At 33.6% G+C, this 15,137-nt stretch overlaps 3 protein-coding genes across 9 annotated transcripts; all 3 read right to left on the bottom strand.

Moving 5' to 3' along the window:
- Positions 1-705: 705 nt before the first annotated feature.
- Positions 706-4,850, bottom strand: LOC105791321 (protein HEAT STRESS TOLERANT DWD 1). Its single transcript, XM_012619385.2, has 12 exons — positions 4,705-4,850; positions 4,430-4,596; positions 3,629-3,707; positions 3,307-3,486; positions 3,112-3,210; positions 2,859-3,024; positions 2,659-2,765; positions 2,432-2,571; positions 1,810-1,882; positions 1,503-1,618; positions 1,206-1,323; positions 706-1,129 (listed from the first exon to the last, which is right to left on the bottom strand). Exons 1-12 carry the CDS (start codon positions 4,750-4,752, stop codon positions 998-1,000), a joined length of 1,425 nt encoding a protein of 474 aa, XP_012474839.1. The 5' UTR covers positions 4,753-4,850; the 3' UTR covers positions 706-997.
- Positions 4,851-6,304: 1,454 nt separating this feature from the next.
- Positions 6,305-11,320, bottom strand: LOC105791525 (hypothetical protein). 7 transcript variants are annotated; one of them, XM_012619653.2, is made up of 12 exons: positions 11,061-11,320; positions 10,916-10,969; positions 10,760-10,811; positions 10,578-10,651; positions 10,359-10,489; positions 9,622-9,715; positions 9,387-9,478; positions 9,094-9,210; positions 8,897-9,007; positions 7,547-7,666; positions 6,739-6,806; positions 6,305-6,501 (listed from the first exon to the last, which is right to left on the bottom strand). In XM_012619653.2, exons 1-12 carry the CDS (start codon positions 11,083-11,085, stop codon positions 6,498-6,500), a joined length of 942 nt encoding a protein of 313 aa, XP_012475107.1. In that variant the 5' UTR covers positions 11,086-11,320; the 3' UTR covers positions 6,305-6,497. The 7 variants fall into 7 exon arrangements, 6 of the variants coding, with proteins under 6 accessions (XP_012475107.1, XP_052489482.1, XP_052489483.1 ...); XM_052633522.1 differs by having other exon boundaries at positions 9,387-9,472; XM_052633523.1 differs by having other exon boundaries at positions 10,365-10,489.
- A 216-nt stretch (positions 11,321-11,536) lies between these two features.
- On the bottom strand, positions 11,537-12,970 carry LOC105791849 (uncharacterized). Its single transcript, XM_012620144.2, has 2 exons — positions 12,716-12,970; positions 11,537-12,079 (listed from the first exon to the last, which is right to left on the bottom strand). The coding sequence occupies exons 1-2, from the start codon at positions 12,828-12,830 to the stop codon at positions 11,736-11,738; spliced, it is 459 nt and encodes a 152-aa protein (XP_012475598.1). The 5' UTR covers positions 12,831-12,970; the 3' UTR covers positions 11,537-11,735.
- Between the last annotated feature and the right edge of the window lie 2,167 nt (positions 12,971-15,137).

The following is a 15,137-nucleotide window of genomic DNA, read 5'->3' as shown; positions in this document are numbered from 1 at the left end:
AGTTTTTCGCTATTTTTTAATTTCACAGATGATTAAGTATTATATTGTTATATTAATAAGTGATTGGAAAAAGTGAAAGTGAACTTCCTATTTCACAAATATTTAAATCAAGTTTAAATTCTGAAGTTGATATTGTTAAGATGGTTTTACTAAATACTACCACTAGCCTCGAATAGGACAAAGCTCTTATCGTCAAAATGGATGAGTACACCTGTTGTTTTACAAAAATAAAAATTGTATTGTTATTCACTAAGAGTGCTCACAACCTTGATATGCACATTAAGCTTTTAATTACATATGTGTATGTATATTAGAATATTCGTTGTTAGTGAATCTCATTGAATTGAATGTAATTAAAGTGCCTGAAACATTCTCCTATCAAGGGCGAAGGTAAGGGTAAATAAGGGCTATGGCCCCTAAAATGAAAATTTTTAACTCTAGCTTTTCTAAATTTATAAAATTTAAGGTTAGTAAATGATAAAATTATGGTTTGATCCCCAAATGATAATTTTTTATTTAATCCTAAAACTATAAAGATATATACCAGCACAAATTTTATTTTAATTCTCATAAAAATATATAAATTAATCTTAACCCCTAGAAAAAATTATGACTTTGCCCTTGTCCAATTCATGTTGTTCTAATAAATTTTGACTTATTAAATAATTACATTAAATAGTATTTATTATAAATTATTCATACTAATTAACAAAGGGCTAAATTTATTATTGTCTTCATAAAATTATTGTTCCTTTATCACAGTGAGGGGATCTATAGGTGAATTGGTAGATAAATTCAATTGTCTACATTCACACAAATGCTTTAAGGTTCCAAATTTGAGTACCTTCGTAACAAATAACACATTGACATCACCATGCAAAAATAATAATTTAAGGAAAAAAAAAACCTCCATATTCCATGCATGAATTCCTATGAGCTTTGCATTAGCTGTTGATTCATTTGTTACCAGCAAGGAGCCAAAAAGACACTATTCTTTTCAAGAGCCATTGGAGGGGAGAGTGCTCTGTATATTTGAAGGCATTAAGATGTTGAAACCATCCGCGGCAGTTGACACAATCATTCCAGGAATCTGAGCATGCCAATGAAGTTCTTTCAAGTCCTTTTGTCCCTGTTTATGGTGGGAATTGTGTTAAAAAGGAATCCTGAAAACGTATTCAATTTTCAATACTCTGATTTTTAAGTACCTGATGAACAAAAAGAAGTTGCGGAGGTAAATCTTGCGGGGCATTTACAAGCTCCTTTGTTTGAGCTTTGAATTCCGCTTCTTCTTCCTCGTCTTTTTCGAGAGAAAGATCCCATATTCTAGAAACCGAAGCAAAACAAAAGTAAGTGAATATGTACAAATGTCCAAGATCCTAATCTGGGAATCATGTACGTTAACTTTGTTAGCCTTGATATTAGGGATGATATTGGTTCGATTCGGTTCTCAGTTTTTCTTGCTCATCCCTATTTTGATATTCTAGTGCTTTACATATACTTACGTTAACTGATTATCGGATGATGAAACTGCCAATGTGGAGGCTTCGTGTGGACTCCACTCGATGGATGTTACTGGGTATTTATGGTACTTAAAATGAGCTACCACTGTATTTCCATCCTGCAAACACAAATTATAAATCAGTACCATTCTGGCCTCAACATAGAATGGAATCGGATGCCAAATGCCAATGAATGTGGAATCCGAAACAAGATGTATCACATTTAAGATGAACATAAATTAAGTCAACGACTGGATTTCCTATTTCAAGGATTTAAGTATCATCGTGTCATAGGTAATAATAGGCATACCTTGAGCAACCTAAAGTCATGGATTGAAAACGTGCCATCATCACTTCCCGATGCTAACATACAACTAGCTTGCCTAAATAAAGATCCAAGTATGCAAAGATGTCAGAAATTTGTCGATAGAAGGGTAAAAGTATAACAGAGGCCCCTGTATTATGAGTCAAATTACATTTTGCCCCCTCTACTAAAAAATTGAGAAAATTAATCCTTGTACGTTCAATCAAAGATCAAATTGGTCCTTTTGATAAAAAAACCCATTTGTATGGTTAAAAACTGGTGTGACTGACAGAATAACCAGACAATGCTACATGGTGTACCACGTATATCTTACGCTAACTTACATAGACCAATTTTTAATAGTAGAAATTGATGAAAATTTTAACAAAAAGACCAAATTGCTCTTTGGTCAAATGTACAGAGACTAATTTGTCCCATTTTTTGAGTCAAAGGGGCGAAATGTAATCCAACTCTCAATACAAGAGCCTCCATGGTACTTTTATCTAGAAAGAAGACTGTTGAAATATCATGACCAAAGAGGATTGACTCATGCACAAACATCAAAAGTTTGAACATCAAAGAGATGTGTTGAAATAAAGAGCAAGTATATATATTAAGACTGAAATACCTATTCCATGAGATGACATTCACGTCTGCGTCATGTGCCTTAAAAGAAGCTGCCGGTGACTTCCCTATACGGATATCCCAAATTGTGATAGTCCCATCCACGGAACACGACACAAACGCATGAGGTTCCGTTGGACTCCACTGCAAAATTAACATAAAAATGGTGTTATTAAATTATGTTTTAACGATAAAGTATAGATTTAATTACATCACAACATGATTACTTACTTGGAGATCTTCGACACTAGCAGAATGTCCAATAAACGGAGTAGGATCAACATTCCAAGTTGAATCAGATGTAGGCTCCCACAAATGAATACAATTCTTGCAGTCCCCTGAAAATATGAAAAACAGCACCTTCACAATGAAAGCTTGATAATACCGAAAAGTAAAAAAGAGATTTTTCACAATTATTTCTCGATAATTACCGGTTGCAAGCCTTCCAACAACAACAGGACTCCAATCAATTGCGTAGCCTTCATCTTTATGGCCACGGAAGTTAACTAACGGAGCCTGGTTAAAAACCGAACTTCCCTGGATGCCTTCAGTTTCCGATTCCGCTAAAGCATTCAGATGAGAAGTGAAGTCCCATACCTGCAACAAGAAGTATCGAAACGTATTCCCAATCATTAAAGTGCAAACAAGGAACAATATGATATATTGTTGGATTATAAGTCCGACCTGAACATGACCACTATCAGCCCATGATGCACATATGTGAGGATTTTGTCCCATGGCACGTATACGGTTAACACATCCATGATGAGCAACCTTTCGCAACTGTTCCAAGGAAAAAAAGGGCACAATGTATAATAAGTCTAATAATAAACCCCGGAGATGATATATAACTAGAAATCAAAAGAAACTAGAATTTGCCTGCAAAACCGGTGCACCAGAACCACCTTCTTCTTCATCCTCACTATCATCACTATCACTACTTTCACCATCCATATCAGGATCATCCTCGGAAGATTTCTTAGGAACCAGCTCACGCCTTTTTCCCGAAATGTTGCTTACTTTAAACACTCCAATAGAGTTCCAAGAAGCCTTCTCTGCCTGTGAAATCAAACAATTACATCAATATACACAAAAGAAGTCAAAAAGATTGACCATCTCTTCCTAATGGTTCAAATAAGACAAATGTTGTTCCTTATTGGTCCCATCTATTAGTTAGCACTTAGTAAGTAATGAAGCAAACCTGAGTCCCTGCAACAAAATACACCGTATGTGGAAAATCTTTCCGGTCTGAACCCAACGAATCACGTACGATATCAAAGCTGTCAAAAATGACCCAATTTCTAAATTAAAACAAATAGAAATACAAAGTAAACATTTTTTTCAAATACCCTTTGTACATTAAACATTATTTTTCAAATACCCTTTGTACATTTTTTTATAAACCTTATTAATTTTTTCAACTTTACCCAGTACTTTCTCAGGAAACAAACACCAAGTAATGGTGGGTAATTAAAGAGTACCTCAAAGATGCCAAAAAATGACCCAATTTCTAAATTAAAACACATAGAAAATACAAAGCAAGCACTTCTTCAAATACCGTTTGCAGAATATTTTACAAACCTTACTAATTTGTACAACTTCCCCTCTACTTTCTCAGCAAACAAACACCAGGTAATGGTGGGTAATTAAAGAGTACCACAAAACTGCCAAAAAAACGACCCAATTTCTAATTTAAAACACATAAAAAATGCAAACTAAACATTTTTTTCAAATACCTTTGTATAATTTTTATTAAACCTTATTAATTTCAACAAATTCTCCGACTACTTTCTCAGCAAACAAACACCAAGTAATGGTGAGTAATTAAAAAGTACCTCAAAGCTGCCAACAAAATGACCCAATTTCTAAATTCAAACACATAGAAAATACTTTTTCAAATACCCTTTGCTCATTTTTTTTATAAACCTTATTAAATTGTTAACTTTTCCCACTACTTTCTCAGCAAACAAACACCAAGTAATGATGGGTAACTAAAGAGTACCTCAAACAAGGCCATCCAATATGAAAAGCGTGAAGTGAATTATAAGCTGAAGGATCACATTGAAGCTCTTCTCCTTCCTCCAATTCATCAACTCCTGGTTGCCAAACCCTTGGCTGAATTGTCGGCACTGAAGAAGACGTTGATGCTCCATCGCCTTTTTTTGAGCCCTATTTAAGAAACCAATTACATAGCAATTTTAGTGAAAAAAGGAACAAACTTTAAAGATAAAAAAAAGAAGAAGAAAAGATTAAGAGTGAGTTTTTTTGCAATTGAACCTTATTCTTTCTCTTAGCTTTTTTAGGGTTTTTGATAGTGCGAGCCATTCTTTTGGAGGATAAATCAGAGTAGAAGAACAGATACTCTATGAGAAAACAAAGAGGGTTTTTAGGTGGCCGCTAGGGTTTAAGATTTTATATGCTTCAAATGGTTAGAATTTTTTTTGGGTTATTTTCTAAATATTTTTTAAGGTTAACAAGTTTTGTTAGTCCCTGTACTTCGACAAAATTAGAGATTTACTCCATCTACTTTAAAAAGTTAAAAATTCAATCCTCTTACTTTTTTAATTGAGAATAATATTTTTTTCTCTAGAACTTAGCAATTAGATTCATTTTAATCCTTAAATTTGGAAATTTTAAAAGTTTGATGATGTGGCACTATATCATCACTTGAAAATTAAAAAAATTATATTAATTTTCAACTGATAATGTGATACAATCTTAAAATGTCATTTACAGTGTTCTAATAATTGGACCGGTGATTGAACCAATCAGATCAATGGTTCCTGATTTATCTATTTGATCGGTTTAATTGTTAGACCAACAATAATTAATTAAAAATTTATAATAAAAAATTATTAGATCGATTCAACCTTTTTGTTTGGACCAATACATCAATCGATTCTCAATCCAACTGGTCCAATCGACCAATCCAGTCATGTTCCAATAACACTAGCCACATCATCAAATCTGGACCGAATCCAAATTCAGGCACAAAAATGGATTTGATTGCCAAATTTAAGCACCAAAGTTGACCTAGTTACTAAGGTCTCTAAATTATTTAATCCCTTTTTAATTTAAAAATCCTAGTTCAATCATTATCATGAAATATGGTAAAAGCATTTTAAACACTAGAAATATTTAATTTTTAGGTAATTTTTTATATTTTTTATCATAATCACATGAAATTTTATATGTAAATTAAATATTTAATGTAATGACAAATGGCTTTCATAGAAATAAAGTTTTGATTTAATTTTAAGTTTTCTAATTCCATTTCTATATAAATTTGAATAAATTTTACACATATTTAGATGAAGAAATAATTAATACTAGGAGTTGGATCGTTAAAACATTAATCGTATAAAAATAAACAAAATGTGTAAAATTACTTTAGTTTTATACTGGTGTAAGTGATTCCTCCTTAAATAATAATGTTGTTTACATAAATGTATTTGATCTAATTGCAAAATGTGGACACATTTGTGAGTATGAACACAGATGTAAATTTGCACAAATTTCAGCATTTACAATAAAATTGCAAAGGTTAAAATATGCTTTGAGACTATTTACTTTCAGATATTTGAAATTTAATCTTTCTATTCTTTTCAATAAATTTAATCACTTTACTTTTTGAATTTAAAATACAAGTTCAATTATTAACACCATTAATTTTTTTTGTCAAATTCAAGTTTATTACAAGGCTATTTTTATTACATAACTACGAAGTAAGTATTCTTTTTATGTCAAAATGGCACACTAACAAATTTAGCAGAAAAATTTAGCCAGAGTTAACAATTAGACCTAAATTTTGAAAATTGACAAGTAGAGGGACTAAATTCCGACTCGGAACATATTTTAACCAAGTGCAAATTACATATGAGCTCCTGAAGAATTGAATATTAACAGAAAATTTTACATGAATCTTTATACAGATATTTTGAGTATAAAACCCACTTTGATTTGCTAGTAGAGGAGTAAATCAACTAAAAGAAGAAGCAAAGAGTCTGCATAAAAGGATCCAAATGATTCTAAATTGTAGCATAATAACATACATTTCTCAGCAGCTAACTTTATCTGCAAGATCATAAAACAGACAAATACATGTTAGCTGATAAATGCATAACAGATATCTTTTTCATGTTTGTTTAGGATTTATAGGTTTTGCAATTTCCCCCCTCAAAGAAATGCATGTAAATGAAGTATTCGATAATTTACACGATATTTCGATAAAAAAAAAAAACTGCAGAGATTGTAGAGTTTAGGGTAAATAGTATGAGATTCAACAACAAATACATGTATATATATTGGTACCTGTAAGTCCTTTTTCTTGTTAGGAGAACTAGTGTTGCAAAGCCTACCATGATTATGACTTTAATTACCTGATGTAAAGAAAAAGAAATTAGCAGAAATAATATCATTCGCTTGTTCTTATTGACAAGGTATTGAGAACAAAGAGATTACAGTAGGAGGATGTACATATATAAACATTCAGGATTCAAGTTTCAATGGGATTCTAGATACTAAGTGGATTTAGAATTGTTGAGGGGGGTCGGCTCCTTCAGGAGAAGTTTTCAAAGTGTCATTTGCCAGGCAGCCAACCTGATCCCCCAACAACCGAAGGTATTGTCCCCCGGGGGAGGGTTTTGTTTCCCATGCTCTGCCGAGAGCCAGTATGCTCTGAGATGCTGCCCCGAGGGCCTAGTTCACATAGCCAAGAATGCCTCGACCGTACGTGGACGTACAGCCACCCACCAAGGGCAAGCAGTGCTCACGGCATACTGGTTCTCAGCAGAACACAGGAGACAACCCTCCTCGAGGGACAATACCTTTGGTTGTTAGGGGATCGGATCGGCTGCCTGACAGACAACACTTCGAAGACTTCTCCCAAAGAAGCCGATCCCCCTTATCTTTCATTTCAGTTGATATCAATGGTGCAATGAAAACATAGTCATTAGAGCATGATTCACTTGCAAGGTTCCGGTTTCAATTCATATTAAACTCAAGGGGAAAATAAAATGGTTTTGCATTATGACAACTTTAATAAGATTTCAAGGAATATATAACACCTTCTAGCAAAGGGTAAATGCTTGATACTTAATAGTAAAGGAAAAAGTATAACCTGTCCAAAAGGTCCTATAGAGTCTTGAGGATCCTCTGAATTCTCAGACCGTGGTCTTAACTTTTCAGAATTGTTGCCATCTTCATTTATCTCAGTAGCAGTGGCAGCATCAACATCAACCTGTACGTAACAGGCAAATAAAACAGTTTGGTTAGGATATTACAATCATCTACAGAAAAAGATCCAGTGTTACCAAATTTGAACATATTTACATATGAATACATGTACTTTCCGCCTTTGCATTATGTCCACTAAAGACAGATGACAATCTACAATATATATATAGGGGGTATCTTGCATTATGTCCACTCAAGAAAGATGACAATCTACAACAATATGTATACATGGGGTATCTAGCAAACCTACCCTGTAACTATATGATCACAAGAGCTCAGCTTCTTTGTTTCATCCCAGCACACTCCCATTAGGTCCACTATTTCTTTGGCCCCTGTTGTTATGCTTAGGCAAGATTTAGCTTCACCTAGAAATATCCAGAGACCAGAGCTACCAATGGAACAGTGGCCATCACTTTAAATAGCCACTGATTTCAGTTTATCATTTGAAGTAGAAAAAATTCTTCTGCACCATCCTCTTTTTACTAATTTTCGGCTTGAATGTTGCTTTTTTATTTTATTTTATTTTATAAAATAGGGTTCCAAGATTGGTTGCCTTTTGAATGCTTGTCAAGCATTCTCCATAGCTGATGCTCTCTTGACATCTTTGGAATAATTCTTCTCCTCATTCACATCACTTTCTTTCTGTTTAACTTCAATCTGTTGAGGGGGGTCGACTCCTTCGGGAAAAGTCTTCGAAGTATGTCTGCTGGGCACCCGATCGGACCCCCAACAACTGAAAGTATTGCCTCTCAGGGAGGGTTTTGTCTCCCCAACAAGTGACCTATATGCCATAGGTCAGGGGTTCGAACCCCACCAAAGGCAAGATGCTCACGTTGCTTTGGTGCGTGGCCGTACATCCACATACAATAGAGGCACTCCCAACTCTGTGAACCAAGCCCTCAGGGCAGCCGCTCATGGCACGCTGGCTCTTGACAGAGCACAGGAGACAAAACCCTCCCTGAGGGACAATACATTCAATTGTTGTGGGTCCAGTCGGCTACCCAACGGATGACACATCGAAGACTTCGACCTCCTCAACAGAATTTATTCTTCATATCTAAAATTTTGCTTCTATTTCTCAATACGCGGTGTAGTTGACTCCATCAACTGCTCAGTTTCTTTAGATGATGCAGACCGATATAGAGGTTTGAAAGAACCAATATAGTCTTTGACTTTTTCCTTAATACATTTTTTGTTTGTTCATATTCATTGTAGTGACCATTCCTAAAGTTACCTTTGGTGGTACCATTTTTTCTGTCTCAACATCATTAAGATGTGAATTTGCTATTCCAATCTTCCTTGTCCGAGATATTGTTGGCGGTGGTTTAGCAGAAGGTTTCACATCCTGCCACAGATCAAGTTCAAGAAATTTTAATCATATGCTAAGTTACAATAACAAATGGATAAATTTAAGAAACATGCTTAATATACCTGGTTTAGACTACCCTCAAATGCACTTATCATTTTCTTTATATTGCTATGGGCTTTCACAGCTGGTCCCTGCTTCTTGGAGGTATTAACATTCTCTAGTTCTAGAGGAACTGTATCCTGGTAACATAATTCAGTTAGATGGACATTAAATGATTCGTCACATGGACTTGGCCGAAATATTTCCTTTGTTTTCGCCTCTGTTATTCTAAATATGCATACAAAATGAACATTAAGAAAACACAAGATTAGCCGAGAGAAAAAGAGTTTTACTGCAGTGATAAACAATCCTTAACTGTGTTCTTTTGCTTCTGAATAGGATAACTTCTGTCGAATTTGGTATCTTCATCGGCTAGCAATCCACTTCGGGATAAACTTTCTACTGGACCTTGAGAAAATGGAGTACTCAATATGTTAAGTAAAAGCTTTTGTACATGCAAGTTTCATGCACTGCTTGATTTATATTCTTTTCAATGTTCCCTTGCTTTTCTGGTAAATGGAAAATGAAAGTTGACTGTGAAAAAATCGAACCTGAAACTTCACTGTAACCGATGGAAGCACGTTCGGGACTTCCATGACCACTTTTGCAAAGCTCTTCGTGTTTCTTCTTTAGTGCAGCTTCTCTCTGAAAATGAAATTAAACATAATTAAGTTGTGCTAGTGAAAGGAATACGTTTACCAGGGTTCCAACATTCAAAGGGGATACCAAGGGCTTGCATTTATCATACATCATAATGCGGTTCATTGTTTGGGGTATAACCACATCTTATTGAAGTAATGGGAGAGTACTTAAATGGCTCCATTAATTTATTGATAAAAGAAAGCCAACTGATTGGCTTTGATAAATAAGAGATGACTCCACTGAAATTGTTGGGGCCATATGATTATGAAGGTCCACAGATATACTTGTTTGAACGAAGGTGTAAGAAAATGTGTATAGGCCAAGATCTAGAACCATGTTCTTATTTGAGAGTGATAGGTGAGCTATAGGATCGAACTCACAAGAGTGTTAGATTAAATCTGATACGATATTTAAGTAATGGGAGGCTACTAAAAAAACTCCATCGATTTATTGATGAAAACCTCTATTTATAGAGGTAAAGGTAGATGGTTACAGTTAAAATAGAAATTCAAACAGTTAATTTAAAATAAGATATAATAATTTAAAATTATGATAAGGATAATAATAAATTTATTTGAATGCAAATCAAGTATAAGTAACCATCCATTGCATCAAAAGAAGAACGGCTAAAATAAAGGAACAATACCATTACTCGGATTCTCTGGTGCTCTTCTTCACTGAGGACAAACTGCAACTTCATATGTACGTGCCAACCTCCTTCGAGAGAAAATATGTTGTCCCAAACACCTTTCTCAACCACCAATTTGGTCTCAACTACTGCTCCATACCATCAATATTTCAATAAGCCTTACCGCTAAATTGAAATCCAATTTTCCAACGCATTTTAAAACGAATAGGGACTAACCTGCATGCGTAATCTCATTCCCGTCGGCACCTTGAAGTGTTATAATCAAATTGTCATGAAGGGTTGTCAAGGGACTGTGCCACAGCAAGCATGTTGGATTTTAAGAAAAAATCAGAAGTTAAAGAATATAGCTAAATCAAAACCAGAATTACAGAAGTCAAAACAGTGTTCAGAATCTCTACAACAAGAATTCTCCCTTGTCGCAAGTCTGGTACTCTGTTTTTCCCATGGAAACTGCATTATAAAGGATGAATTAACACAATTTTTTTCTTCTCACATTGTGTATATTTATAGTCATTCAAGATAAGAAAGTAGAACAACAGGTAATGATTGACTACCTTTTACTGATTGTGAAGATGGTGATGTTGATTGGAGACCCTTGAAATCCAGAACTGACATGAATCAAATGAGGAAGTCTCGAAAGAAAAGCATATGAACTTTAACTGCCATTTTACGAATTAAAGTTAGCATAGCATTTGGTACCTGAAACTTGGATGGTTCCCGGCATTTGCAAGAAAGCTATGCAGTACGACTAGAAAAGTAGAGATGATGATAAGAGATTAACCAGCGACTAAAAGTCTAAAACTAAACCATATCATTTCAATATGATAATTTGGATGTAAAACTTCTAAGAACAGCTCAGTTGCATTTCCACCTGGTAGAGTTTATAAGCATGATAGATGAAAAAACGTGTGGCTAGTCTTGTAGGAAAAGGTTATATAATGGACCCCACTAAGGCTGGGGATTGAGGGAACCAATCTCTTATCTTTTTGTCTCACCTAAGAGCCAATAGGTACAATTGCCTATGGGCCCAAACCTCTGTTTACTTTTGTTGCCTTCCGTTATTGATAGGTGTGTGAATTTGTTACTAATCAAAGCAAAAACACACATTTCACTGCCAAATACATTGAGCATACTCAATTCTTTAGCTGTCAAGCCAATCAAGAAGACTCAATTAGTTCCGATGAATCAGATGTGAAGAATGTCTTAGTCTAGCTGCTGTCAAAATGTAATACAAGTTCTTATAATTCAATTTCACAAGAGATGGGTACCAAAAACCAGAATCCCATCTTTGACATGTGATATTTCAATTCATCCTCAATAGTAATTTGTTCTTTGATAAAGCAAGAACTTGTCGAGTACGACGAGATGTGATAATCAAATTCTGGGAAGAGATTCTGTGCGAATAAACTGTTTGAGAACAGCCTTCTCTTTATTAATTCTTTTCTTTTCTTCAGGGTCACTAGGCTTGGCTTTTCTTTTCTCTTCCAACATCCACTTGAAAAGTTCACGCTGCTGATCTTCGGGAATGGGATCCAAAACCTTTGGGGGTTTTGCAACAATTGGAAGGATCGGCGGTTCCTCGTGAACTAAAGCATCCGTCACTGCATCAGAAGAAACATCTGCTTCAGTTTCACTCTTGCTGTGCTCCTCCTCTTTTTTAGCAGGTTTGTTATCAGCAATGCTTGAGTTCTTCCTTCTTGCCTGTGCAAATATATACGCTGCAACGGGAAGCAATAATGTCAGCTAATCCCGAAAGGTAACTTTGAAACGAAACAAATTGTATGTCCCATCATAGAATTCAAATGCATAAATAGAGGATTGAGCTAATTATAACCAAATGCAAGGCAAATTCATCTCAGAATTCTAATCCTCATGAATGACAACACAACTAAGAAATAATTATCTAAAATAATAACTTAACAACAACACTAATGTTAGAACCAATGACTCGATGCTACTATGAACCAATCACCAATGCTAAAAGCTAATGCTCATCGATGTGATACTTGAACAACACGATCAATGACCGGAAAGTCTTGGTAATTTTTAAACCTCCCATAGGAAGTAAAAACTATATTATGCACATATACTCATTTCAATGTGTTTAGCAACAAATCTTTCAGCTTCTAACTTATATCATAACAACAGTCTCGTAGCAAGTTTTCTCAACCCATTAGCGTAAACCTTCCAAAAAACATATATGAAACACAGTATATTTCAGCTAAACATTATATCAAACACATCCTAAACATGATTATATCAAAGGTAAAAACGAAAAAAATTACTAAAAAGAACATCAACCCATTGTTAAGAAACTAACATCAGATTAAAAGAAAAATACAAAAGCAAATTACCTCCAAGAGCGAGATTGGAAATCAAGAAAAATCGCCAAATGGGCTTGAAGCGGTTAACGCGGGATTCCTTAGAAGAGATAGGAAGGGTTTCATTTTGAGATTGAGATGGTTCCATTCTCCTTGAAGTAAATTAAAGGGTTTTTCTTGTTTGTTTTATTTAACCCCCTTTGAATCTAATTTTTCAAACTTTGATTTGCACTTTCAAGTTTCAACAATCCAAGCTCTTTGTTTTTGGCTCCTAAACCTGGGGAATTGAACGTTAATCTATGATTATCAAAATAGTTGTTTTCTATGAGTTAATATATCATTTGGTACCTGAATTTAGCTATATTGTTCAATTTAGTACCCGGCATCATGTGACCCAATAAATGTTTAACACGTGCACTGGCCCAGTGAATGTTTGACACATGTAATATAGTGAAAAAGACATTGGTACTTAATCAAGATGCAAAAAACTTCAAGTACCAAATTGAATATAGAAACTAATTTCATATACTAAATAGTATATTAATCGCTTTCTTTTATCAATTTATCATTTGAAAAAGAATTCTAGTTTGATTTTTCTTAAACCCAACTAATAGAATTTCTCGATTGTGTTAGTGATTTGGATCAAGGCATAATATTAATAATAGTATGAAGATTCAATTATTGGATTCATATAATTAAAATATACAATATTAGAGTTTGTTATCCACAAAAGTAAAACGAATTTGGATGAGGGATATTTGATGATTAATAGCTAGAGTATCCAGAACCAAATATTATTTGAATCTCTAATATTCGAATATATAAAATTACTTTATTCTTAGTCAAGGACGAAGCTAGAAATTATTTCTTTTTGGGGACAAAATTGAGTTATATACATTTATGAGAGATACTTACAATTTCACCATTGTATTAGCTTGTATCTTTATCAATTTTGAAAGATTAAATCAAAATTTTTATCATTTTGGAGGTTAAACTGCAATTTAACCATTTACTAAATTACAATAAAATAAAATTTAAAGTAGCAAAGTGACATTTTCCCATTTTAGAGGGCCTTAGCCCTACTGACCCCCTTGACTTCACCTCTATCCATTTTCATCCCTAAATACAATATTGTGGTCACTAATTTAATTCTTAACCTATGATGCGAAGGCCATTTAATTATTACTACTTCTTTTTACTCTTCCAACGTTTAAAATTTAGTCTATTTTAATTTAATTTTAAGATTTTAGTTTATCTAATTTTTATTTAAAACTTAAAGGCCAAATGATACAATTGTTAATGAATTTTTGTTAATTTTGAAAATATAACATTTTAATATTCAAATACCTTATTTATAAAATTAAAATCCAACTGATAACACATTCAAATTAAGTGGAAATTAGATAGCAGTGTTATTGATTAAACTTTAATTTTTAAATCGAGCAAGTAAAGGACTAAAAAAATTAAAGATAAAAGAATTAAATTTCAAAAGATAAAAAATTATAGGGACTAAGGACGAATTAGACCTTGACAGAACTTAGTCTTAAATTGGGCCATTCTCACTCTAAAAGACCATTTATTCTTAAATGATCTTCTAATTTTTTGTTGGACTTAAGTCCAATGGCAAATGTGTCCTGTAACCAAAAAATTTGACCCTTGTCCACTTGCATTATGAGCCTCAACAACACTCCGCAGTTTCCCACCCTAGTTTTTATAATCCCCAAACACATTGAATTTCTTATCACTCGATTAAATATACCGGCTTCTATTAAGTCAAGTAATAAGAAAGTCTATATCCCTTAAGCAGGATCTCAAGTTCAAATCTTGTATGTGGTAAAAACAACACTAACATATTTTGCCTCCCGTTTTGATATCGATTTTACTTGACTCCAGATTTAATCGTGACGTCAACATAAAATATCTAACAATCACTATAATTGGACCTTTTAATTGAATGGGTTAAATTGAGTTTAGGTTTAACTAATTAAGGCAGGTCATATTAGGTTCGGGTTACATTTTAGTCAGATTTTATAAGTTGTTTGTTTAAGGTTATTCCAAGTTTTGAGTCATTCGGAATTTAGATCATTTCATATTTACATTTATAAAATTTAGATTCTTATTAACTTTTTAATGATAAAATCAGATTTAATTGAATCGATTCGGAATCAAATTTTAGAATTGGTAAGTGATTGGAGGGCAAACTTTTATATGATGTACAAGTCCCCATGGAGATTATCAAACGTGTCAAACTCATAAAATGATGATAACAAATAAAAGATAAGGAAGCTCTTATATGCATGACTTGGAATGATAAAGCAATGATAAAGCATGTCTTCTTCTTTTTCTTTTAATTCTTATCCTTCAGACAAAAACATCATAAGTTGTCATTAAAAAACTAAGATTTTCTCATGAAATGTGGACCCAATTGCATTAATTATATACATATAACAGATAC

This window comes from Gossypium raimondii, chromosome 7 (genome assembly GCF_025698545.1).
Source record: "Gossypium raimondii isolate GPD5lz chromosome 7, ASM2569854v1, whole genome shotgun sequence".
NCBI lineage: Eukaryota > Viridiplantae > Streptophyta > Magnoliopsida > Malvales > Malvaceae > Gossypium > Gossypium raimondii.
Note: the sequence above shows the minus strand (reverse complement) of the source record. Positions and strands in the feature narration are given on the sequence as shown.